Source organism: Zootoca vivipara, chromosome 3 (genome assembly GCF_965207765.1).
Source record: "Zootoca vivipara chromosome 3, rZooViv2.hap1.1, whole genome shotgun sequence".
NCBI lineage: Eukaryota > Metazoa > Chordata > Lepidosauria > Squamata > Lacertidae > Zootoca > Zootoca vivipara.
Genome location: NC_142586.1, coordinates 58,279,764 through 58,307,584, shown reverse-complemented (window position 1 = coordinate 58,307,584; position 27,821 = coordinate 58,279,764). Strand labels below are relative to the sequence as shown.

Here is a 27,821-nt window from a genome sequence, read left to right as displayed (position 1 = left end):
CGCCATCTTTCGTACGGGTAGCCGGGGACGCCAAGGAAAAGAGGTCATTTGCCGACTTCCCCTATTTCCTCTCCGCCCTCTCTCCGAGCGGAAGTGATGCCATCGTGCTATTCTAACGTCGCAGAAAGTGGTTTTTCTCTCTCTATGGTTGTTCCTTCCTCTCTGTCTCTCTCCCCCGCCAACCCCCATTTCTTTTCCTTCGCCGAGACTGCAAATGGCCGCCGAGCGGTAGAGAGCCGAACCGGGAACTGTCGCTCATAGAAGGGTGAGCCATAGCCAACGCAGGACTTCGAATAGCCCGAGGAGGGTTGGAGCCAGAGAGCTCTTATGCCTGCTCGGGTTTTTCCTCGGACGCCATGGGTGCCGCTCCCTCCAAACGCACCCCCCCCCCACCGCTGCTTTCGGAGCTCCGGCACGAGAAGCCTCGTTAGCGCGCTCGGCAACCTTCCCCCCCCCCGCTTCCAGACGCCGTTGTTTTTTGAAAAATTCCCTCGAGTTCTTCCCTTCGCAACCCCCCTCCCTTTTTCTAACTGAAGGCGGGGGAGCGGCTTGGTCTGCCTCACAAGGGCGGGAGGAACGAAGGGGGAGGGGCGGATCCCATCTTCCCCTCACACTCTGCGCCCAGCCTCCCTCGTTTGGACCAGGGCCCGTCATCTCTCCCCGTTCCCCCCACGCCCGCCCCCCTTTTCCCCCATGGGGCGGGGGGAGGAGGATACAGGTAGGCCGGAACGAGGCCGGCTGGGCGGGGCCAAAGAGAGCGATCCGCCTCGCCCCTCGAGAGCGGAAGGGGGGAGCGTCGCTTTCTGATTAGTCTCTTCCGCGCGACGAGCGGCGCCTGATAACGTTTTGACTTGCCGCCATCTCTCGCCACCCCGACCAGTCATTTGAAGGGCGACGAGGTGTAGCTAGGTGGAAGGAGAGTCTTTGGCACCCTCCCGGCACCCTCGCCGCACCGAGGGCTCTAAATGGATGCCTCGAGCATGCATGTCGCCATGCACGTGCCCTGCCAGGCTGCTGCCCGTAACTGGCTGCGGCTCCCACTTGAGCGCCAGACCTTTTGTGTAAGGGCGAAAAGGTTGATCACCCCCCGTATTTGCAGAGTAGTCAGTGGCTCGTGCCTTCGTCACACCGTGCCAGGACTCTGGGCACGTCCTCACGATTAAACTTGCTTCCAAATGATGCTCAAGAGCAGGCATACCCAAACTACGGCCCTCCAGATGTTTTGGCCTACAATTCCCATGATCCCTAGCTAACAGGACCACTGGTCAGGGAAGATGGGAATTGTAGTCCAAAACATCTGGAGGGCCGAAGTTTGGGGATGCCTGCTCAAGAGTGTTTCCAGGAAGGCCTTATCTTGGAGAAAGGGGGTGTATCCTTAACAATTTCATTCCCAACAGATTAAAAAAAATGACTTATCACAGTAATTGCAGTATCTTTCAACTGCAGCAGAGTGTGGATATTGCCCCAGGCTCATGCAAATGTGTCCTCTGAGAGCAGCATTTGGAGGTAAAATTTACAGTTCAATTCATTTCATGTGATTGAACTTACCCAAGTCAAAGCAAGAAAAGAGCTGTTAATTATGACTCTTTCCCCCATTCTCCATAGTGAACTTGGTATAATTATTATTTGGCACTTGGGAAGCTGCCTTTTAGCCCATTAGTCTATATAGCTCAGTAGTGTCTTCACTTACAGGCAGCTGCACTCTGTGGTTTCAGTCTTTCTTTGCTGTATCTGGGGCATACCAATCAGCAGTTGCTCTACCATTGAGCTATGGTTCCTTGATATGGTATACTTCCTTCTCTAAGTATTAAGACCTTCAAATAGCATTAAGGGAGATTGTATTGGCAAATTGTATTAGGGCTTGTACCTGTAGTTTCACACAGGAAAGAAAAGACTTCACTGTTAGGCTGCAACATTTTCCAAATTATGATGGCAAGGAACAGGTCGCAAACCTGAGAAGGTTTTACTTTCAGAGTGTAAATGTCAGGATTACTTGCTCTCGTTGCTGTTTTGAGCACCTTCTGTTCTGAAAACTGGTAAGCCTAGCTCAGTGACTCACACTGAGATGGAACAGGCAGCCTACTCTGTCTGCATCAGAAGTAATTGAATGGTCAAGTCACACTTGATAGTGGTGGTAGAATTTTCCAACATCAGCAGAGGCTTTTCAGAAGAAACAAGTTGGATCAGTAAATCATGCAAAATGCAGCAGGAACGCTCCTTAATGAATGGGTGTGTCATGCTTATTATTATTATTTTAAGCACTCTGTACCAAACTAGCTCTCATTTATATATCTTGGGAGTGTGTGCTGGAGGGTGGCTTATATCCTTTCTTTTTTAATGTTTTCTTTAATGAGATTTGCAAAGACAAAAAACAAAACATCAAGTTGAAAAATTATTGAGTACCTTCTTAAGAACTGTACCTTGAGGGAAGACAGAAGGGAAGAAGACTAGGGAGCAGATTTCATCAGCTCCTACAGAACTGTTTACCAGCAGAAGGGTGGTATATAAATGACATAAATTTATATTTCTCACAGCAAGTTAGGTTACATTAAGGTTTTCTCCATTTCATATTAGGCTGAGCATCTTAGAGTTATTGTAGGGTTAATAAGTAACAGCACTGTTACTTACTAGTCAAAACTTTTTTTGAAGAGAGTCCATTGTACTTTCCCGTTAAAACTGTATAAAAGTATAATGAACTTTAAAAGTGGCTAGTATCACTTGTGGATGATGGTAAGTGGTGCAGATTAGTACCGTATGTGCAGTATTTTTCTCCCATTATGGATTTGTCATAGACTTGCAGTTCTGGAAGAATTGTGAGATTTATTCATTTGGGTTGGTTGTTACCAGATAGCATTAAAAATGTGTGGTTAATTTTAATCTGGCTTTTTTTTTATTAAAAAAAGTTCATTTTTATTTTGCTAAATGTCTAGGCTTACATTGTTTGGTCTGAGGACACACATTGAAGCTTAAGTTAAACAGGTCTGGTAACTAGTTAGCACCTGATAAACCCATATATGCCACCTTGAGCTCTATGATGAAAAGAAGACGGGATATAAATGCACTAAAGAAAATAAATTCTTTAACTATGCTGGAATACTGAAAATTACATTCCTATTCAGAAAAGAGGCAGGTACTGAGGTATAAGCAACCATATATGTTGAGCATATATTTTTTGTGATTCATTGAGAGCTCTTACATGCAGAAAATGTTTTCTGTATGTGTCCCTTATACCATTGTTCAGCACTTTAGGTGGATCAGGCACTGCATTCAGAGACAAAGAGCATTGGCACCTTCACATCAGGATGGGGCCTTAGATTTAGGTTTCCTGTTGCTCCCAAGCAGGTAAGGGGCTCTGACTAAGTTCTGGCTTTTATGCCCCAAACCCAAACCTCTTTATTAATTTGTGGCACCTCAATATGTGGTTGCACTAGGATAGGTTACTGTAAGACACGGGTGTCAAACACAAGGTCCGGGGGCCTAATCCGGCCCGCCAGACCTCGTCATGTGGCCCGCGTAGCCGCCGTTGACAGTAACTGCTGATAGTAGTTCTGGAGCCTGCGATCTGCGATTGGCTGAGGGTCAAAACTGGGGGCGAGGCTGCAGGCGGAGGCCGGGGCGCTGGAGCTGCGCTGACGGCCTTGGCCAGGGAATTTCAATTTCGAATGAGGCTGAGGGAGGCGGTGGCACAGCGGCCAGACGGGGAAGTGAGATGCAGGAGGAGGAAGCCCGCCGAGGAGGTAGGAAAGCCCTACAGGTGCCGCCGGCAAAGTTGGTGCCGGGATGGAGCAGCGCTGGATTTTTTTTTGGCGGGCTTTGCTGTTGTCTCCGAGAGCGAGTGAGGGGGCACTGGGGAGCTGCCGCCCGCCGCTTCCCTTCCTCTCCTCGGCTGCATCCGGGAGGTGGGCAAGCGAGCGGGCGAAAGGGACGCGGAGTGAGCCTGAGGGGGAAGTAGGCGAAGCGCAACAGCCGCTCTCTTGATGGAGCCGGGTTTCTCTTCCCTCTTCCCCCGTTTTCTCCTCATAGACACTCGGGAGGGTGCCTGGCTTTTGCTCTGCCCCCCACCCCCGAGCCGCCCTTTGGCTTCTCAGTTCCGGCGGAGCTGCTCCCCGGGGGGCGGCCGGGAGGGAGGCGACGACGACGGTACGGGTTCCTGCTCTTCCCGCTCTGCCGCTGCCTCCTCTCAGCCCCTCGTGATGTAGGGCTCCAGATGGAGTCGCCTCGCGGTTTGAGTAGGTGGGAGGGGAATTTTTTTTGGGGGGGGGAGGTTTTCAAGCCTCCTCTGCCTGCAGTCCTGGTAGGGAGAGGCGGCGGCGAAGACGACAACAGCGCGGGTGGGGGGAAGAGCAGCTCTGAGGCGAAGATGCATGTCCGCTGGGGCTGCCGCCGCCTTCCTCCTCGAGAAATCCACTGCCCTCCCTCAGCATGAGGGGAAGGGACTCTGGCGCTGAGGAGGGAGGATGCAAAAGCAAAGCAGGGAGTTGGCGCTGCACCGCATGTTCCTGCCCCTCTCCAAAGCATGGGGTGGGTTGCAGTGTGTGGCATCCTGCCTAGCGGGGTTTGGGTGTGCGCAGGGCGGGAGAGGGAAGCCCTCTTTCCATCTGCAGGTTTTTAATCCCAGCAGTGGCTTTCTCCTTCCTGCCGATGGTTTAGTTGAGCCCCCCCCCAGAAGCCGTCGATCCCCACCTTTTGTTCAAATTTCCCTCGTTTACATCCCCTCCCACACACGCGCCACGACGCAGGAATGTGATCCGTGTGGGGGCGGGAATGAGCTTACATTATTACAAAAAACAGTAATAATTGAATGCAGTGACAATAATTTATGATAATAAAGAGTGGACACATAGTCCTACAGACACAACCGGCCCTTTGAGGGTGACCAAACTGCTGATGCGGCCCCCGATGAATTTGAGTTTGACACCCCTGCTGTAAGATACAAGAATGTTGTGAGACAATACTTTTATATTCTTAATGAGCAATTTTTGGAAAGGTGAATAAATCAAGTCAATGTGAACATGTACTGTATTTCTGAACAATCAACTTAAACTTAGCAGGCTGTGAGACAGTGTTGCACTGAGTAAATGCTACTCTGAGTTTGAAACAACATAACCCACCACCTCAGACTGTGCTTCTGATCTTCTCTGTTTAAATACTTAAAGCATTTTTAAAAACCTGTATTAACTATGTAGTCAAATAATATCTGCTTTTGTTTTTTTAAACAGGAATTAAACATTTGAGTGCATACCAAGAATTTAAAATCCATTTCTTGTCTAGCAGGATTGCAAGGTGAGCTAAATACTTAGCTATTTTAAATATTTTTAAGACCATTAAAATTCAAAAATATTTTAAATATTTTGTTGGAAGCCACCCAGAGTGGCTAAGGATGTGCGGGGTATAAATATTTTATTATTTTTATTTTATTTTATTTTATTAAATCATATTTATATTTTCATTTGGGGGGATGGAGACAGTTTGTTGGCATCCATCTGTTTCGAGAGATAATGTGTCTCAAGAGACAATGGAGTGCATCCCTGGGGGTGAATTCAAACCACTGGAGGATCACAGCACCTGCTGTGGCTACAGATATTGGTACCTTGTAACTGCTCCTACCTACATTGTTTTTGCTGCATTAGGAGCACCGAAGTGACCTCTGGTGGTGTAAGCCTGGGCAGTGTCTGTGGAGGTCTTGAGCTGCCTAGACGACAAGACTTCAGCCACACTTCTTGTTGTTTAGTCGTGTCCGACTCTTCGTGACCCCATGGACCATAGCATGCCAGGCCCTCCTGTCTCCCACTGCCTCCCGCAGTTTGGTCAGACACATGTTGGTAGCTTCGAGAACACTGTCCAACCATCTCGTCCTCGGTCGTCCCCTTCTCCTTGTGCCCTCCATCTTTCCCAACATCAGGGTCTTTTCCAGAGGTGGCCAAAGTATTGGAGCCTCAGCTTCAGGATCTGTCCTTCCAGTGAGCACTCTGGGCTGATTTCCTTCAGAATGGATAAGTTTGATCTTCTTGCAGTCCATGGGACTCTCAAGAGTCTCCTCCAGCTAATGTGATCCAAAGGAAAGCAGAGCAATACATTTGGTTGCAAGAGGTGCCAGAAGGAGGCATGAAAAATGCCATCCAATTGCCTTAGGGACTCCACTTCATATTTGTGTAGGGTTTAGTCCTTAGCTCTGGTAGTACCTCTGGTGGGGGACACATCATGCTCCTTCTGGAGTAGTTTGTCCACCTTTGGTCCCCACCCTGAACTCAGTTCTCACCTGTGACTCCTAAAATTTATCCGCATGAGACACCCTGGAAATGGCTTCAACTAGCTGGGTGAAGGTAGCCAATGGGTCTCAAACCCTGAGTTAGGGACTTCCCCTGCATGTGAATTAAACTATTGGTGGATGCCTAACCCTTGTGTGAAGAAGCAATATGTCCAGTGTTACTGTGATCCAGTGTGTTTTTCATAATAAGTAATAATAATGTTTTAAATAATGGTACTAATTTATTAAAGTGGCTGTAAACTTGTACCTTTTGGTCCTTATTTCTAGAAGTATATAACTTTTAAAATCCAATATATTCAGATCTCTAAAATTCCAAATTTCAACAATTTCAGATTTGATCTCAGTTATCATTTCTTCAACCCAAACTCTGCATAGATTGGAATGAAGATGGCTGTTTTGACTTTTATTGTCAAATAACGACTTAAAGTGTTGCCTGTGTTTAAAAGGAAAGAAAAATGGCTTGGTTGAATTACTGAGTGCATTAGGCAGGTTACTGCTCCACATGAAAACAGCCAAATTTTCAAATATGGAGGAAAGCTAGTAAAGAAAGGAAAATACCGTGTTTCTCATATTATAAGACACGTCTTATATTTATTTTTTCCTCAAAAAAACACACTATGGCTTATTTTCAAGGGATGTCTTATTTTTTTCCTCCTCCTCCTGCCGCGGCCAGCATTGCTGCTGCTCCTATCACTATGTCTTATTTTCGGGGTATGGCTTATATTCCTTGAATGCTTAAAAATCCTGCTATGGCTTATTTTATGGGGATGCCTTAAAATATGAGAAACAGGGTAATACTTTTCTGTACGTTCTGAGTTAGCTATTTTGTCTTTGGGTTTTTTGTTTTGTTTTTGCTTTTCATTGAATATGAGCTACTAAAATATATTAATGAGATAGCTCTTGCCTTGGCTGTCATATGCATCAATGTTTTCTGTTTATACTGTATTGCAGTACTTCAATGATGGGCAATACACCAGTGACGACTTTGTTCATTGAAGTCTTGTTACTAGTCTGTTTTGGTCTAGCTATGTTAGTACAAAAAGAATTAGGGTTTTGAGTGGCTTTCTGAGTTATGGATCAAAGGTAGATTTTTAGGGTAAAGAACAGTAGAGTAGTTAGTGACTATTTTTAGTTCAATATAGACAAGGATAAATGAAAGGTTTTTTAAAAATCAAGAAAGGGAACAGCACACACACAAAAATGCATAAGCATTAAATGTATTCAGTGTGAATATTGAAAAAATAGTTGACATTTTTGTTCCCTGTTACCTACAGTGCTTTCCACTGATCTTTGCTATGATGTGGAACAGAATGTATGAGGAGATTAGTGATAGTTTGAAAAGTTTTCTAGAAGGGTGGGATGGCTTCTTGAATTTTTTTTTTAAAAAAGAAAACATTATTTACCGCTATCCAAATATGAATTGATCATCCTGAAACTAAGGTACTGTAATATGTTTCAATTTACTATTTTCTTTTTGGTAGGTATAAAGTACTGAGGGGAAAATGGGTCGCTCTAACACTAGATCACATTCTTCAAGATCAAAATCCAGATCACAGTCCAGTTCAAGGTCGAGATCCAGATCACACTCTAGAAAAAAGAGATACAGGTACATTTCTTCCATTTATTAACTTTCTCAGTGGTTTAATTTTAAAAAAAACATTTGAAAGCAGACTTTATTATCAGCAGAAATTTGAAATGCATGCTAAGAATCACATAATAGCTTGAGTGCTGTTTTGAGAAGATTCAACTGATTTTAGAAGACATTTTTTTGCTTTGGCTACTGAAGCTTGTAGGCTACCGTTGAGTGTGGAGTAGTTGCAGAGGATGTACAGGACTTTATGCTTATAGCAGATGAAATGTCAAGAAAGAAATGCCTATAAACAAGAAAAACTAAGGGAATTAGTTCCTCTGATTCTTTACCCTGACTCTCCCCAGCCCCCTCCAGCTCCCATCATATAAGCAGAAAGAGTAGCTATCTGTATATTTCTTTGAGGGAGGGCTTCTATATTTTATTCCATTGACAGAGCACTTTGAACCTCAAAGGCTGCTGTTCAGAGTGCCTGCTGACTTTAATGGAGCTACTTGGGGGCAGGGGTGTCTCTGGGCCATGCCACTGTACATAATATGAGTAACTTATTTTAGAAGAGTCATAAACTATGGGCACTAACATTTCTATTTATCTTAGTTCTAGGTCTCGGTCTAGGACGTACTCACGATCTCGCAGTAGAGATCGTGTTTATAATAGAGATTACCGCAGAGATTACAGAAATAATAGAGGAATGAGACGCCCCTATGGCTATAGAGGAAGAGGTAGAGGATATTATCCAGGAGGTGGGGGTAGATACCACCGTGGAGGTTACAGACCCGTTTGGAATAGAAGACACTCTCGAAGCCCTAGACGAGGTCGCTCACGTTCTAGAAGTCCAAAGAGAAGGTCAGTCTCTTCCCAGAGATCTCGGAGCAGATCTCGCCGATCCTACAGATCTTCCAGGTCTCCAAGATCCTCTTCATCTCGGTCTTCATCTCCATATAGCAAGTCTCCTGTATCTTCTAAAAGACGTGGATCATCAGAAAAGCAAGCAAAGAAAACGGAGGGAGCTGCTTTACAAGATAGTCCATTAAAAAATAAATCACAAGAGGAGGAGAAAGGTGCATTTGAACATGATCCTTCTGAGGCACTAGATGATTTCAGTAAATCAGCAGCTTCAGGTGATATTTGGCCTGGCCTTTCAGCATATGATAACAGTCCGAGGTCTCCCCATAGTCCTTCTGTTGCTTCTCCACCTAGTCAGAGTTCCTCATGCTCTGATGCCCACTTACTCAGCACAGTCCACTCAGCAAAAAACACACCTCAGCACTCGCATTCCATTCAGCATAGCCCTGAGAGGTCTGGGTCTGGCTCCCTTGGAAATGGCTCTAGTCGCTATAGCCCTTCCCAGAATAGCCCACTGCATCACATTCCTTCAAGGAGAAGTCCTGCTAAAGCAGTTGCATCGCAGAATGCTCCACGTGAGGAATCTCGGATACGTTCTTTCTATCCTGAAGCTGGGGATCAAGAAAGTACAAAGGGTACAAAATTTCTGAAAAGGTAGGAGCCATAAGTACAAAAATAAAGATAACATAAATAGTGCAATAAGCATAGTTCTTTATACATGTATATTGTGCAATGAAAAGTACCTGAATTTTCTCTAATTTTATGCTGGTTATATTTAGGTTCTGATTTAGGAATGTATACATGAACTTTTAATTGTTTCTCAGTCAGGGCTGTAAAAACATGTTTTCATTAGTATGTTACAATGTCTTTATTGGAAGCAATTAAAGAATAAATACACCGCAAATTAATCTGTATTGAGAGTCCTGTTCTGAGAGTGATTTTCACATTTTTTTACAGCTTTAATAAGAGTTGCTCTAGCGTTAAGCAGTAGTGCTGAAAGATCCTTTTTTGTCTTGGTAAAGGAAATACCATTGTGATGGCCCAGATTTTTCAAAAGTGCAAGATTGTATCTATCTTCTTTAGTAGAGAAACATAATTTGTTAAATTTAAACTGGACATTGGCAACTTTCTAGTTGACAGGGTTCTCACCTTTGTTTATATCTGTTGAAATAGAACTGAACATAGCAGTAACCATTTATGCAATGTTGTGTCTTTTAAAAACGAAATAATCAACCAGTTGGAAATTGTTTATCTGAGCTCTGCAGGATAGCACAGTTCTGTTCACTTCTCAAATTACTGAATATATCTTCTGAAATATATAATTTTTATAAAAGAAAAATTGTGCTATTTGCTAAGTAATATATAATAAATGGCATACAAATATAGTAGAAGATTACAAATGAAATAGACTAGGGGACTAGATGCACTTTTAATATATAGGATAGAGACTAAAAATCACATTCTATTGCTTCAGTAACTGCTTTGGCAAATGCCTTGCAATTTATTGTATCCAGATTGTGAGTGTGTTCTACTATGTAAGCAGTGTAAGAATACATTTTATAGGCTGTTTTTTGACAGTGTTATATGCTCTGAACTTCTGGAATTAAATGGGATACAGATACTGTATTTGTGCTGAAATGTTTTTTTGTTTTGTTTTTAAATAATGATATGTAAAAGAAAGCAGTTTTCTTACCAGATAAAATAGGCACAGAAGTACAGGAACTTGTGCAAGAAATAGTTAAAAAATCTGAAGAGCCACTGCTTATTTTAAAATCTGAAGAATCTCATCAGTCAATATATAAAAAATGTTATAATTGTGTAATTAACTTTGATTGCTTTGGTACTAATTTTGTGGAGTTGGGATGCTTTTAGGTTAAATGCTACAAACTGAAATGAAAGCAGTTGGGAGTTCTTCTCCTCTTCTTTGCCATCCACAGGTACACAGATGAAGAGTCTAGAGTATACCTGCTGGATAGGAGTAATGCTAGGGAGAAAGATGGTCAGAAGGAGAGAGGGCTAGAAAAAGGGAGGACAGAGGGAGAGAGGGAGTGGGAGGACCAAGAAGCTTTGGAATATTATATGGATAAAGAATCTGGAAAACAAAAATTTAATGACTCTGAAGGGGAGGACACAGAGGAGACTGAAGATTATAGACAGTTCAGAAAGTCTGTTTTGGCAGATCAGGGTAAGGGCTTTGCTGCATCTCACCGGAATGCTGAGGAGGAAGGCTCAAAGTATAAATCAAAAATCTCTCTGAAGGCAAACAGAGAAAGTGAAGGATTTAGAGAAGATAAAAGTTACAAGCTTAAAGACACAACTAGCTATGTAGTGGAGAGGCCTAGTGCACTAAAAGATAAGCACAAGGAAGATGAGAAAGTATCTGAGAGAATGATGAAGAAAGAAACCCAGTCACCTGAGCAGGTAAAGTCTGAGAAGCTCAAAGAACTCTTTGATTATAGTCCTCCCCTGCACAAGAATTTGGATGCAAGAGAGAAATCTACTTTCAGGGAGGAGAGCCCACTTAGGATCAAAATGATAGCCAGTGATTCTCATCGACCTGAAGTTAAACTTAAAATGGCACCTGTACCACTTGATGATTCAAACAGGTAATTATCTGAATTCGTAACAGTTTTCCCTTATCCATAAAGGAATTGCTTTTCATAATTTTTTGTTCTTCTTTTTGTGTTATGCACTTTAGACCTGCTTCCTTGACTAAAGACAGGCTGCTTGCTAGTACACTTGTCCATTCAGTCAAGAAGGAGCAAGAATTCCGATCCATCTTTGACCACATTAAGCTACCACAGGCCAGCAAAAGCACATCAGAGTCATTTATTCAGCACATTGTTTCCTTAGTTCATCATGTCAAAGGTATGCTTTGAATTTGCCATACAAAGTGAGCATCACATGGCATTAGGAAAGTGATGGTGAAGTCAATCCATTGGGAAATTCAGCCCTTTTCTGTTCATGTAGACTTCATGCTTTCCCCTTATGGTTATATATCCTAACATTCATCATTCTAGGAAATTGATATATAGATTTTGATGAGTGTTGCATAGTTTTAGAGAAGCTTTGACAGATGTTACTTAAATTATTCTTCTTTTCCCTGGATTCAGATGAAAGGAAGAGGGAAATTAAAGAGCTGTGTACAACAGAGAAATGGGAAAAGATGGGGATAATAGAGTTGAGAGAGCAGATAGTGTTATGGGATACAGAGTGAAAAGATGGGGGTAACAGAAATGGAGCTGCAGAGACCCCTGTAGGTGGGGAGGAAATATTAAAAAGAGGGTTAACTGAGAAACGAAGGTTCAGGTGGAAAGATGAGTGTGTGCTATGATGTACAGAGAAACCTAGTTAGAGATGACTAAAGTGCTGACATAAAATCATAACATTGTGGGAAATTAGTGATTTCCTAATAAGTAAGTGGGCCTCAGGGTGATTTGAGTTGTGTACCTCTGGCATAGGCCAGTCTCTTGCATCTAATTGTGTACATGTGTATCTGATACAGTTACAACTTGCTGAGATTTCATCTGGTCTTGAATAATTTTGGTTTGCACTACATGTCAACTTAATATAACAGATAAATGCAGCATAGCTTCTTTTTAGTTAAGTCTCTTTGATCCTTACTGTCACACTTCAGTAGGTATTCTGTAGTGACAAATTAAGTCATCCTAATGTCACGATGTAGCGGAACTAAGTGCATTGCTGACTAAATACCCTTGCATAGGTGTGTTTGTTTTTCACCTTACAGCCAGAAGTTGGGTCTCCTGCTCCAGTGTAAGGAACTTAGGCAGTCCATTTATATCTGGGTAGGCCTTGGATGGTACCCAAAGGGCAGAGATTGGCATCGGAGTGTGAAGTTAGTTGTCCTTAGGTACCTGTACAGGGCTGAACTTCAAAAGCATTAGTTGTTTGGGAATCTAAAGACAAATAGCAATACATAGCCCCAGTGGGCAAATGGAATGCATGCTCCTCTCCACAGCTGCATGCTCTATTTTGAGATGAATAGAGAAAGAGAAAAAAAACAACTACCAGACTTTTAGAAGACATCTGAAGGCAGCCCTGTTTAGGGAGGCTTTTAATGTTTAATCCATTATTGTATTTTAAATTTCTGTTGGAAGCCGCCCAGAGTGGCTGGGGAAACCCAGCCAGATGGGCGGGGTATAAATAATAAATTATTATTATTATGAATATGAATATGAATAATGCCATATAAAATCTCCCAATGTGCCCCCTCCATAGTCCCATGAACTCTCTGGGTGACCTCCATTGTCATGTGAGTGGACTTCCACTTGCTCAATGGGACTTCACATCTCTTCTCTACCCTGCTGCCCTCTGCAGATCTTCTCTGAAAGGTCTCTGAACCATCAAGCAGATTTGAGGGGCATGGGAGCTAAAAGTGGGAAGAGAGGAAGGGGAAGTTTGATTGTACAAAGAAATATATTACACAGTTGGAACTGTAGTCTTGGATGTTACCCTTTCTATGCATAGGAGCAGATCTAAACACTATGGATAAGAGCAATCTTATGTCACTTGGAAGTACAGGGGGCACAGACAGACACTATAACCCCAGCATCAGTACATTGGACCACGTGTAAAGTGAAAGATGGAATGTCGAGTTGGAGGCAGGCTGCATCCTAGCTGTTACATGTGCAAGGAACAGTGCACTGAAGCCAATCTTAGTTAGATTTTAGTGTGTTAGCACTTTTCTTATTTTGCAATTAAACGAGTTGCAGTTAAATTAGTTATATATAAAGCTGATTGGGATTGCCTGACTGATTGAAATGATATTCTTCTAGAAATATATATTTAAAGACACCCTGGTTACTAATAGATTTCTAAGTTTCTCCTCAAAATGGTGATAGCTCTTACTTGCTAGCTAGAAAGCTGCTATTTGGTGTAGGCAAGTCCCAAGACTTACTTCTGAATCCAACAAAACAAAACAAAAGCATCCACGTATGACATTGCTCAGTCATATATTTGAATCAAGCTGGGATTAGAAGGGGAAGATTTTCAGTTGCAGCCAGAAGCATGTGCCTGTGTTTGCAAAACACTAGCTAAATGATTTAAGTATATAATAATTCTAGAGATGTGATACATTGGTTTGTTTTCTGTTATTAGTCATTGGGGTTTCCCCCCCTGGTGAAGTAGGGAAAAGAGCACAGGTAGAGCTGCCTTAAACTTGCTCAGACTTTTTGTCTATTTAGCCCAGTATTATTTTGTTTAGCTGACAGGAGCTCAATCAGAGGTATTTAATGTTACCTACTCCTCTTTTTAACTTGAGAGGCCTGGGATTCACTATGGGACCTTTAGCTTGCAAAATATGTGCTTTATTGCTGAGCTAGAGTTAATTCTCTTATCTAATGTTACTGATACGTATAGCTGTTTTCCTAGCATTTCCACATGCTTGAGTAGTGGGTCTGCCAGATCTATTAATTGGAAGGCACCATCACTCAAGCTCAGCAAATTTCCTTGATTAAGGACAGATTTTGGGTTGTATTCAATGTAGCACTAATGTGAACATTCTGTTGGTGTAAGGATTTCTCCTTGTGCAATGGTATGTTCTTCCCCTGTGCACCCATGAAATCTGTTCTGGAGTTTCCCCAGCCCTCCAGAGCAGATTTGGGGATGATGGGGGAGAAGAGGGGGGTTTCATTTTGCTAGTTCAAGAATGTAGTTAAATACCACCCTAAGTTTCCTGCTTTTGGCTTTTTATTGAGGAACAGCTAGTTTTGTTATAATAGGAATAAATCATGAAGAATGTCAAGGATTTGAATTTGCTGGTGAAAATATTGAAAATAACATAGTATATGGACTGTTTGACCAGACCTAACAGTTATGAAACATGGGGGACAATATTATAATAAAGTTTCTGAAAATTCATTTTTCTTATGGTTTTATTTCTCTCACTGTACTATCTTAGATGTTGCTAATTGTTCATCAAGGGAGGAACAGACAATTGATTTTTTTGCCTACTATAGGATGAGATCCAACATAGCAACAGTCAGCATTTGTTCATGTAACAAGCCATCTTCTCCTTCTCTCCCTTGCATGCCCCCAAATCTGCCCTGGCGAGTTGGGGGACCCTTGAGCAGATTTTGGAGTCGCAAGGAGCTGGAGGGTGGAGAAGAGAAACCAGTAGTCATATTGCATAAGCAGATTTTCTTTATCCAAGTGGGTGTACATCATTGGATGTCACCCTTAGAATGAAGTATTTATCTTGGCCTAGATAGAAAGTTGCATTTCTGTATGTCGTGTGTTATATTTGTACATTAGCTGTAGTAGCCAGCTGATCTTCTAAACATTTTTAATTCATGTCAATCTGAGAACTGCAAAACAAATCTTAATAAGCTTCCCTATCCAGAAAATGTTTTACCAAATTATGAAATGCCTGATATTATGCTAGCTAAAGAGATCATTTAAATGGTTCCAGTGAATATATAAAATACTCAATTTGACCAGATATCACTGGTCCAAATTAGTGCTGTGTCTAAATCATAATTTGTTTCCAAAGGTATTTAAATATTTTCACACACTTCAAAAAACAAAACAAAATCTGTGGATCGAGTTGGTAAAAGCATAGTAGTAATTTTACATTATTGGTGCAATGCAGCTAGACTAAACAGCTCTTCACTTTCCTAGAGCTGAAAATGCCCAGTGATATTTTCTTTTTCATTGCAACTAGGTCCTGGAATGTGTTTTGAAATGGCAAAATCCATATTACAAAAGTAAAATAGCTGTTGAAAGATAACAGATGCACAAACAGGCAAAGTTGAACCTTCTATCTTCCTGGCAAAAATGGCACAAAAACTGAGTTGCTAGCTCAAATTCCTGTGTTTGATGGAATTATGATTGAGGCACTACCCTTGTAGTGGCCATATCAAGTTTTAATGATTGGTTATGAGAGATGTGCTGGATGTTGGGCGGTAAGTTGATACAGATGTACATTGACCTGTTAAGCAGATAGCTTGCTTTATTTGTAGCATTTAACAGTCCGTTATAATTTTACACATGTTTCTATTTTACATTTACATTCAAACATCTGTTGAACTGGTCTTTCAAAATGTAATGTGTGTTACTAATTTAATGGTCTTGGGTTAAAAAAAAAACCTTTTAAATATGCTACAAAGTTTGCCAAGATGCCAGATGTTTAAATATATTCAGCTGTTAAGGTCTTCATTCTGGTCTGAAAAGAAGAAATTGTGTTACAAATTACTTGGAAAGAAAATAACTGCCATATCTTTATCTTATATATGTTTACTTGAAAATAAGTCCAAGTGAATTTAAGAGGGCTTATTCTAATATAAACATATGTAGGATTACTCAGCTCTATATGTATCAATTAATTAAATAACCAAAGAAGCTCTCTTTAAATTTGTAATATTTTCCTCTACAAATACAGCAATGTATTCTGCTCTTCTGGGCACAAAGCAAATATGTTTGGTAAAAAGAACTGTCTCCGGCATTAAAAAGTTATGTTTTTTGAATTAGTAGTGGCAGTGTGTATGTGTAGAGAAAATTGTAAAATACAGTGGTTACCTGTTGCTGTACTTTAAGAAAGATGTGGGGACAAATGTTATTTTTGTGTCTTGTATATTTTAAGAATTCATTTGCTTCTTTTACATCCTTGTTTGGTATATATATGTTGTGAAATTAGACAGTATTTGTCCTCTGCAACCAACAGAACAATATTTCAAGTCAGCTGGAATGACCCTAAGTGAGAGGTTCACTGCTTATCAGAAGTCTACTGAAGAACATAGCACCCGGCAAAAGAGTCCTGAAATACACAGGTGCAGTATTGCATAATTTTCTCTGCTTCTTGCCTAGCTGAAATACTAGTTACTCTCCAAAAGATAAATAACTTCTTAGTTCCTTATCTAAAGTTCCTTATCTAAAATGGATATGGAGCAGGAATTGAGTTGAAATTATTGGGGGAAATTGCCAGATCAGTTGTGATACATACCTAATTGTTAAAGTCTGGTAATAATAGAAAACGTTTCATGAATTTAAAATGTTTCTGTAACAGGACACACTCCTTTTTATTTTTTAAATCTATTTATTAACTTTTCCAATACAAATCACATCAAATCACATCCAAATTATTTATACAATTCCAAATTAAAAAGAAAAAATATTCCAATTATGCCTAATTATTATAATATATTTTTATATATGGACTCCCTCTTGCCTCAGACTTCGGACACACTCCTGACTGGGTTTTTCTTTCTTTCAAAAAGGCAGGAGGTTGGAGATCTGAAAGTGGGGAATTTAACATGAATCCCTTGTTATGGTTGCTTCCTCTTGAGGTTTAGATTTCCCCCCTGTGAATGGATGGAGACCTATTGAAATGGGTCACCCCTGAAGACTAATGGGGGCTCTGCAGCTTAAATGCAGAGAAATGAAGTCTTGTGCTGAGACCTGATCACTATTGAAATTATTCTGTGGCAGTGTTGCTGCCACATTAAAAAATTATGTTCACCACTGTTATATATTCTCAGTGTTATTCAGCTGAACGTTTCCAGATGTATAACAGCCGGTTATGGTTATGGTTATGGTGAGGGCAATTAAACAAGATGGGAGACAGCTTAAATGCAGAGAAATGCTGTTTTAATTGATTAATATTTTAAGTCTTTCTTCTATTTTTACATTTCGTAGCTTAACTTCTATATGGGCAGTATAGAAATATTGTAGGTAAATCAATAAATGCTTCATTCAGTTTAAATGATAATTGTGTATATTGGCAGGACCAGCCAGCACTGCTTCTCAGTGTACCATTCCCATGTACTGATCTACTGCCTACTCCTTTTGTCTTTTTTGCTGCATCAGTGGCAGCAGCATGGATGAGGTCTCTCCAGGGCTTCCTACTTGGCAGTGCTTCACTCTAATGAAGAATTCTAGGGTACATAGGATCATTGCAGACCGAGGCATTGTGGGCCAGGTGGCTCTGAAGGGTGTCTTTGTCTCTGCTTTGACACCATGGCAACCGGCAAATAACTTTTAAAATTAACAGTGTACTACTTTTAAACTTTAAACTGCTTACTCTCCCTTAGAACAAGGCTGGGTGACCCAGTTCCAGTAAATAGCCTTGTAGGAACTCCTTGAGTGCTAAATAGAAGGATGACCAGACTGAGGGACAGTGTGTAAATATGCTACTCTTCTCAGTCTGCCACCTGAAGAGAAGCTTTCAGTATAGCTAATGGATGGGCTGGGCCTGTGCTTTTTCCATAGCTATCCTCTGTACTGTATCACAAACTGTATTAGTGCAATTGCTCAAAGAGAATTGTAATTCTCACTGGGGCTTTCTCTGATATACAGCTCTTTGACTCAAGACCTAAGTTTGCAAAAATAGGATATAAAACATTACTCCATAACTCTATGTGTGTTTAAGTGAATGATGATACCTGTCAAATGAACTACAGGTTTTGTTTTTCTCTGGGTGGAGTTGCTATGTCTGTGTATTGTTAATGTAAAAAGGCATTTGAATTTTCTAGTTTCAAATTGTCAACTTCATTGCTCCTGAAAGAAAATATTGCATTATGTGGTTTTTGAATACTGCTGTTGGTTTGACTTCATGGAAATGTGTAGCTGTTGCTATTTTGATTTGACTGGTAGGTCTATGGGTTTTATTCTCGAGATGTATCTGTACTTTTAAATGGGTTCAATTTTAGACTGCACAATGGCACTTCTTCTTTTGTGTTTCCAGTTTTCCACTTGACAGAGATGAATGTTGGCAGCCATAATTATTACTTTTAAAAATCTTGCATTTAGGAGGATTGACATCTCTCCAAGTGCCCTGAGGAAGCATACCCGTTTAGCGGGAGAAGAGAGAGCCTTTAAAGAAGAAACTCAGAAAGTAGGTTCTAAATTGATATTCGTATTTTAGTTTTGGTTTAAAGCATCCAAGCACTTTATCCCAGAGGCATGTTTTACAAATTCTACTTTTATCGTTTTATGTCTTAAGTGATAATAGGTCTGACCTAGTTCTGATCATTTTTGAAGGATGCAGTGGACCAGTTTTGTGTAATCTAATTGTGACATTTTATCACTTTGCCACAAAAGGATTGCTGTACTTTTTGTTCCTAAAAAAATAGACAGTGGATTCAGGGACATCTTGCCTAATTCTCTGAACTTGCCAGTTGCACTGAAGTTTTTCACTCTCAGGAGCAATTTTTTCCTTTAAGTTTGATATCCAGAAAACCCTGTTTCACGAGTGGTATCCTATCTCTGGTGTCAATCCATTAATTACCAATGTTATCCATGAAGGATGTAAAATAAACTTTTCTTTAGACTGTCCCAGTAATTGTTAAAGATGTTGTTATATTGAAGTTTTGTTCCTGGATAATACTTGAAAGCTTCTTTCAGGCCTGCTTTCTTTTTGTAAGAGTAACTTTTCAGTCCCAATTCAAGCAAGTTTACTCTCTTGTATGAAAGATCATCCTACTAAATGTGCAAAAGAGCTATTGGGAAAGGGAGTATCGCTTACATAGTTGGGTAACAATGGAATCCTATGCCTGTTTATTTAGATGCATTCCCACTAGGTTCATTATGACCTACGTACAGGAAAGTATGTATAGGATTGCATATAAAGGGGTTGATTTCCTATTCCATTCTCTTAAGGGTTTATAATACTAAAACACTGCACATTTCTGATCTAGGGAGATAAAAAATTAAAGTGTGATGCTGCAGATCTTCGACATGACATCGACCGTCGTAGAAAAGAACGAAGTAAAGAACGAGGAGACTCTAAAGGTTCCAGGGAATCCAGTGGATCAAGGAAGCAGGAGAAAATTCCAAAGGATTACAAGGATTATAAACCTTACAAAGATGACAGGTAAAAGGCTTAGCTCCCATAACTAGGCTTTTAGCTTCTAATTAGACTTTTGTAATTATAAGCTTAATTGCTTTCAGTTATCACTGTACAATGGAACATCTAAATTTAAACAATTAAAATTATTTGTTTTACAGCAAAAATGTATTTGTCTTTTACACGGCTTATGGTGGATGAGGACAAAAACTTTGGAATAGCAAGCTAACACTGAAAAAAAATGACAAATTAATCTGTCCTATTATCCAGGCTACATCAGGAGGTTGGACTTCAATGCAGTACATTTCTGTAAACAGTTTGTGTAAGAACTTTGGTTCGTTATGCTTGATTCCGCACTTTTTCAACTCATAACACCCAGATTATGAGAATTTTACTGACATGTAGGCTTAATGTGGGAAAGGGGGGATGAGAGTTATTTTCCCCCCTCAAGACAGATAGTGGGCTCAGAGGAACAGGTTAGTCTTTAATAAAGCAACTTACTCAATGTGAACTTGTAGCAGTGATAAGGATTACTTCAGGTATATCCACCTTTGGGGATTTGTATTATATTCTATAAAAACTGTAAAATCAATGCCAAATGTATTTGCTTTGGGGAAATTGAATGTGAAGATCATATTTTCCTGCTCTTACTTACATAATCATGGATTTACTTGCACTTTCTGTTTACTTTCTTACACTGATGTCCATACAACCATCAGTTGCTGATTATTTCTGCACCCTGGGTTTATGTAGCAAAAAGGCAATATTAATTTTTGCTTCTTGGTAAGATATACAAAATAAATGAAATAGTATCACTTTAGAATTTTACCCTTGGGGATTTCCCCCAACTTTTTATTCTCTCTTCCATTGTAAAGCATGCATATATATTTAAATTAGTTTGTTGGCTAATATGTTCTCCTTGTTAGGTGCCATTAGCTGTTAAAGAGTTATAGATTGAAACTGGATAGTGTAATAATACTGCACGTTAGATTCAAACAAGGAAAGAGGATAGCTTCTATGGGCACAGAAAATAAATCCTATGTATAGGATGCTACAGCAAACAGTATGGTTTCTTATTTTTCAGTAAACAAAAAAGAGAGCAAGACCGTTCTCGATCTTCCTCAACTTCCTCCCCATCTTCCTCCTCATCCAGTTCCCGAGAAGAAAAGGACAGCAAGAAAGAAAGAGATGAAGAATTTAAACCCCATCACGAGCAGAAAGAATACCCAGGTTTTACAGGAGTTGGAAGACCTAGAGGCACATTTGTGAGTTTCTACCATACTTTTCCTGGTGTTTTTTTTTAAAAAAGTCATAATTGTAATAATATTAGGGTTTAGTTGTTTTATATGAAATATTATGGAAGTGCATTTTGAAGAAATTCCTGCTGGAAATGTAGCTTGCAAGGAGGAAATATATAGAATATTATCCTAGATAGGGATATATTTATCGTTTTTGGCTTAAAATAATAATAATATGCACAATAAACATCTAGTCACACATGCAGTGTTTCCTACTGTGTTCTGCCATTAGCTTGCACATATGCTTGGTAGTCATGTTTTTAAGTGTTTGAAAAGTTGATTGTGAATTTTCTCACCGAATACGCTGCCTTGTTGGTGATCCTTAATTAAGGAGTCAATTTTTTGGCTGTGTGTATTCCTTTTTCCATATTCTTTGTTTTACTTTTTTGTATTTCTAGTCTCTTTTTAATCATGAGCAGTGTTTTGAGCAGGAGGGACCAAATTAACCAGAGTAATGCGTGACTACAAGAGAAAACAGTGCCATCTGGGCTTTCATGTTCAGTGACAAATAAGGAGCCAAGTCATCCATTATTTGAGATTAGCATGAGAGACAGGTGTATACAATTTTAAAGCAGTTGCCTTATTTGTATTGGGCTAAAGTTCATTTCACTCTATCATGTGCTTTAAAATGGGATGAGATTGTTCATTATAAGGAGGAGCAAGATGCATTTTACTGCCTACATCTCACTGCAGGCCAAACCGAACAATGGATTACTTATACCCAACCTAAACTTCATTAGTAAGGTGTTAGTTTTGTGTGACACGTAGTCACAGTTAAGTAATGCCCGTTAATTGCAAATGCCAAAATTTTGAGGCCCTTAAAATTGCAAGATTTATAAAACCCAGAGTTGGCTTGTTGTTGGCTCTCTTCTTTGTTGTGCTTATGGTTTCATTGTGTATTCTGAGTAGGATAGCTGAATTCTTAATAGTAATTGTTACAGGTAGGTAACTGTGTTGGTCTGACGTAGTCGAAACAAAAAATTAAAAAAAATTCCTTCCAGTAGCACCTTAGAGACCAACTAAGTTTGTCATAGGTATGAGCTTTAGGTATCTGAAGAAGTGTGCATGCACACGAAAGCTCATACCTATGACAAACTTAGTTGGTCTCTAAGGTGCTACTGGAAGGGTTAGGGTTTAATTTTTTGTTTCTTAATAGTAAAATATAGTTTATCAAGGGTATCTAAACTAGGGTAAAGTACTCTAAAGAATTACAAGAAATTGTTATGTTCAATTGGACTGTGGAACAACCAATATTTGTAAAAACTGACCTAAGAAGTTACACAAGAATATAATCAACAATAAAGGGATATATAACAGTCTTGTTATGGAATGACATGTATGCTGTGAAATATAAAGCAACATTTTAACAGCTTAGTTTAAATGGGAAGATGGAATTTGGACTGAGGGTCCATTGAGGGTGCATCCAGTTTTAAATCTTAAGAAACACTATTACTTGGTGGCAAATAAGTATATTAGAGAGAGATGATTTAGTGGTGCTTTCTTTTATTTATTTAAAGTATTTTTATTCTGCTCTTCATGCAAAAAAGGCTCTAGTATGACCTACAAAAATAATCAAAAAGGTAGTCCTTGCCCTTGGGCTTTAGATCGAAAGAGAGACACAGAGAAGGAAAAGGGGTTTGGAGGAGGGCGAGGAAACAAGCTCATGTACTTGAGCTTCTTGTAATGACCGGCTGGAATTGAAAGATTTGGGGAAGAGGAGCTAGAAGTTGCTGGTCTTTCAGCAGACTCTTAATGATGTGAGTGGACTTAAAGAGCAATACAATGCACTTGCCCTAGCATGCAATCCTGTATGCAAATTCTGTATACCGATACTATATATTAGACTTGGAATTTACATACTTAATATAAATGTAAGTACAGTATGTACATTTAAGAACCTAAGCTTTAGGCAACCTATTTAATTCAGCCTTTTCTTCCTCGTAGCAGTTACTTCTCCACATTTGCCTCAACACTACACCACAATCTTTTTATCTTTTCAGAAATGTTACCAAAGTCCATTTTCCAAGATAATCAAATTAGTTACTTAATGTGGTTTATACCTTAGTTAATGCCTTTAAGTGAATATATAATCATTTAATGTTTTTGGTGTAAGTAATATTGTGCCATATAGTTCCTGCTATAAATGAGCCTTCTATATGACATAGTGTATGAAACATTGAAAGGCAGCTATGACTTGGACAGAAATGTGGGTCTTGCCATGCCAGTAACTAGAAACACGTCAAGACTGTTGTTGTTTTTTTTAAAAAAGAATGCTACTTCTTTTAAGTTACTTGAAAGTATTTTTCCTATTAAATCTCTGTTGTGCTATTTCAGTTAAAATGCATTTTTAAAAATGTAGGCTCTTTCCATGTCTTCTACTTTTTATCCTTTCTTGCTTTTTATGTTGAATATTCTAGACTACCAGACTTTGATTGTTCCTTGCAATGTGCAGTAAGAGAACAGTAACTCCCAAACACATGTGTTTAATTTCTCCATCCTTCAAAGCTAGGCTTTTAAACTGCTTCTTTGGAGAACTAGAAGCATCAGCAAAAATGGCTGAATTTTGTGTTTTCTGTGGACTACTAGAAATTAGAAAATTCTCACTATCATACACTACTTTTTGAAAGTGTTATCTTGGATACGCCCCTTTAAAAAATGTAAATGCTCTTCTGCTAGCTAGAATGCCATTACCTTGAAGTGGCTGTTAAATTCTGTAGATTGATCCATAAGCCACTTTATTTGTGTGTGGTATTATCTGATGAATGATAACAAAGCATATTAGTTCATGCATTAGGAATTTATCATTTGCTTTGTGTAAACAAATTAAATGCATAAATGCTTTGGTTAATCAGTTTCGAATTAGGGGCAGAGGAAGAGCCAGAGGCGTGTTTGCTGGAACAAATACTGGTCCCAGCAACTCAAACACTACTTTTCAAAAGAGACCGAAGGAGGAGGAATGGGATCCTGAATATACCCCAAAAAGCAAGAAATACTTCTTGGTGGGTGCCATACTATTATGCATGCATCTTTTCTCAAAGCTTGTCTTATAAGCAAAGTTATGTAGGCAATATCTAAAGCATCTTCTATAATTTGAAGAATCTTAAGAGTCCTATAGGGGGAGCATTGGAGCTCATGCTTGCTTTTATATCCATCTACGTAGGCTGTTAAAAAATGACTAGCTGTAGAAAAAAGGTCTTTTTGTACAACCTCTTGCTTGTCCGTTGTGAAGAGAAAATGAGAGAAGGTCTAGCACTTACAACAGGCACCCCCAAACTCAGCCCTCCAGACATTTTGGGACTACAATTCCCATCAACCCTGACCACTGGTCCTGTTAGCTAGGAATGATGGGAGTTGTAGTCCCAAAACATCTGGAGGGCCAAGTTTGGGGATGCCTGACTTACAACCTGCAATACACTGTTGTAAATACTTTATTCTATAGCAGATTTCACAGTTGTAATATCTGCAACTGTGAGGAGTTTGGCTTGCGTAAGAGCTGTGAGAGAAACCAATAGTAATAGCACTACAGGTTTCAGTTGAATAAAAAAAAAAATCTTGCCCCTCCTGTTCACTGACCGCTCCCCCCCGTACCTTTTAGCCCTGGTAAAGGTAAAGGGACCCCTGACCATTAGGTCTAGTCGTGACCGACTCTGGGGTTATGCGCTCATCTCGCATTATTGGCCGAGGGAGCCGGCGTATAGCTTCCCAGTCATGTGGCCAGCATGACAAAGCCGCTTCAGGCAAACCAGAGCAGCACATGGAAACGCTGTTTACCTTCCCGCTGTAGCGGTTCCTATTTATCTACTTGCATTTTGACGTGCTTTCGAACTGCTAGGTTGGCAGGAGCTGGGACCAAGCAACGGGAGCTCACCCCATCACAGGGATTCGAACCGCCGACCTTCTGATCAGCAAGCCCTAGGCTCAGTGGTTTAACCCACAGCGCCACCTGGGTCCCTGAGGAAGTTATAAATGCTTCCCTGTCCCAAAACCTTTGGTCCAAATGACTAGAAATAGAAGCACATTTTTTGCATTATACTCTCCTGATGCCCCTTAGACCCAGTTTTTTGGGGGGTGGGGTGGGGTGGGAGAAATGTTTACAACAAACTTTACTTGCACCATAACCTTGAGCTGCTTTTATGAGGCAAATGAGAGTTAATTATGCCTTCCCTATCAGTGTTAGCCTGGCTGTCCAGTGTCAGGTAATGGGCAAGTTTATCCCCAAAGTGTTGCCCCCAAAGTACAGCATTTCCAGTAGCAATTAATTTATTCATGGGAAAGTAAAAGCACCCATTCAAGGAAGCCACTGAAGTCCTGTTATTTGGGCTTTGCAATTCCTTAACTTGTTTTTAGCCTGTTTGCATTGGGAAGAAAGTCAAGGCTATATCTGTTTCATGGTCTACACTGTGTCAATATAGGGAACTTGCATATCTGTGTAATATCAAATCTTTCTGATTACTCACTTGGCAGATTTTTATAGATTAAAATCAAAAAATGTAATATAAGTGTGATCTGCAACAAAATGTTAACAGTACTTGTTCCCCTTTCTTCCTCCTCCAGCAGTCAGCCAACATATTGTAGGCATTGTACATACCTAGCCCTAATTGGGCTGTTTTGGGAATCCTCCACTTTATTCTGTTTTTTTGTACTTCTGCAAATCTTGGGAGTTCCTCTGAATTTTGACTACATAAGTGATAGTTGCAACCACACTCATTTCTCAACATTGGAAATTGAGAGAATGATATGGTAGGCATGTTTAGTTTTCTTTGATTTTTTTTTGATGTAGCAAAATCTGCCTTGTGACTTTTCAGAAAATATGTATATTAACCCATTATTTACTGTTTCTTCCCATACATTTTCACATTCCATCAATTAGTACCAGTAAACCCGAGGGTGCAGTACAGATAACTGAAACATAGACAATTTATATTGAATCAGACAAGCAGAAGTTTAGAAGCCTGTGCAAATGACTAAGATATTTTGCTGCACCTGAAACTGAATAATCTGTTCTGTGTCCCTTCAAATCAATGAGGGCCCTTAGATCAGTGGCACAGCATATGCTTTGTATATACAACACACTAAATTTAATCACTGGCATCTCCAATTAAGGGATCTTAATCTGGGAGATGCCTCTACCCAAGATGTAGTTTTGCACAGGCTTTCCAGTCCAAATGGACAATACTGAGTTTGATGGTCCCAATAATATAACTTGATATCGTGCAATTTTTTATGCCTGTGTGCTTCAGAACACCAAGAACAAATGACTCGGCTACAGTTTTAGCTATGTGAAGCAGATGGTTTAAACTTTTCCAAATAAAGTTTGTTAGATGCTTAATTTTCCATTGTTAATCCATGTTTACTCTAGCATGATGACAGAGATGATGGTGTAGATTACTGGGCTAAAAGAGGAAGAGGTCGTGGCACTTTCCAGCGTAGCAGAGGAAGATTCAACTTCAAAAAATCAGGTAGCAGTCCAAAGTGGACACATGACAAATACCAAGGGGATGGGCTTGTGGAAGATGAAGAAGAAACAATGGAAAATGAAGACAAGGAGAGGCGTAAAGAAGAAAAAGTAAGTAGTTCTGGTTTATGAACTCTTTCATTGCTCTATGAATTCTAATTCTAATTTAAATGGCTTAAAAACCGAAAGTGTAAATAGTGCAAACATTTCCCCCCTTTTTGCACAGGAATAGTAAATTTGAAGATCAACTACAGCTGAAAACATCTATGCGCTATCTACACAGCATTTTTAATATGACTTGTCTTCAAATGAATGTAAGCATTTTACTTAAATTTTATTGTTGGAGAGTAGCTTAGTTTAGTTTTTGTTTTTTGTTCTTTTGCAATCTCACTAAATAGTAACTGTTGATGATTATACAAAAGCAAGTAGAAAAAGTACAATACTATTTGTCATGAGCGACTTTTAAAAATGTTTACTGATTGTTATAAGCAGTGTAACTTTGCTTTGTCCAGAATATATGGTGAGAACCCTGAAAGTTGTATTTCATTGCCCCTTCCACAGCTGTGTTTATTCTAAAGTAAAACTTAGGTCTGCACATCTAAATCTTGAAGCTGCGTTTTAAAATAAATCAGTACTTAAGATCAATTCTATGATGGAGTTAGTAATTTCCTGAACTTTTTATTTGTGTGGCTTATGTTTAAATTGCAGCATAATATTACTTTGAGTGATTTGGGATGGGAGACTAATAATTTGTTTAATGCAGCCACCAAATGTCTCAACATCTGAACAGCACTGCAAGATTAAGGATTTGCAATCTGTTTTCACAAAGCTTGCTATTGATCACCTTTGAGAACCTGAGTACTTTGCTATCTTTTGTATCCCATTTTCTGAAAAATGAGTGCAAATAGGACATTATGCAAGTCAGTGTTGGGATCTTATTAATTCTCTCATACACATTCACATTTCTAGAACACGATGGGAGTTCTCTTCTGAACTGATCTAGATCTGACAAGTAGAGCTGTAGCTTAACAGGTGCCACGTTTCTCCGTCCACATACCCTTACTGCTAATGGGGAAATGCCTCAACTGTTTGTGCAACAGCACTAAAAGTAGCTTGGCCTTCTGCATACTTTTCTTACAAGAAGACTTGTCCTACATTCCAAACCTTTAGGTGTACGACAGAAAGAGGTAAATTGTAGTGAAAAAGTTACCTTTAACACAAGCATGTTTCAGTGTCATCTCCCCCCCCCCCCGAGTTTACATGCATAATAAACATAGTCTTATGTAAAGCACTAGATGCTATCCATTTATAACATTTAAGCAGTGTGTATAACGAAATGACATTATTACTGCAGGAACATTAGAGGAAGACTCACTGACATCTCGTGAAAGTGTCGGCCAGAAAACTCATGGCAATATTGATCCAGCTACCAAATGTATCAATCTTTTCCCCAGTTTGTAAAATAGTATTTTCCGTGGGTTTTCTTCAGATAAATAACTTGACCATTTGGATATCTTCATGTTTTCAGTCTTCAGTGGAATAAAGATGTGAAAATTCTAAAATGA

At 39.8% G+C, this 27,821-nt stretch overlaps 1 protein-coding gene across 13 annotated transcripts; it reads left to right on the top strand.

The window, feature by feature from the left end:
- The first annotated feature begins 120 nt into the window (after window positions 1-120).
- Window positions 121-27,821, top strand: BCLAF1 (BCL2 associated transcription factor 1). 13 transcript variants are annotated; one of them, XR_015949324.1, is made up of 15 exons: window positions 121-265; window positions 5,220-5,283; window positions 7,750-7,874; window positions 8,454-9,356; window positions 10,640-11,308; window positions 11,401-11,570; window positions 16,384-16,489; window positions 18,468-18,552; window positions 19,355-19,530; window positions 19,665-19,786; window positions 20,657-20,768; window positions 23,654-23,800; window positions 26,161-26,367; window positions 26,483-26,570; window positions 27,226-27,821. XR_015949324.1 is itself a non-coding variant. In XM_035108902.3 (13 exons), exons 3-13 carry the CDS (start codon window positions 7,771-7,773, stop codon window positions 26,486-26,488), a joined length of 2,685 nt encoding a protein of 894 aa, XP_034964793.1. In that variant the 5' UTR covers window positions 121-265; window positions 5,220-5,283; window positions 7,750-7,770; the 3' UTR covers window positions 26,489-27,821. The 13 variants fall into 13 exon arrangements, 5 of the variants coding, with proteins under 5 accessions (XP_034964793.1, XP_034964789.1, XP_034964795.1 ...); XR_015949317.1 differs by lacking the exon at window positions 19,665-19,786 and having other exon boundaries at window positions 20,588-20,768; XR_015949319.1 differs by having other exon boundaries at window positions 20,588-20,768; window positions 26,483-27,821.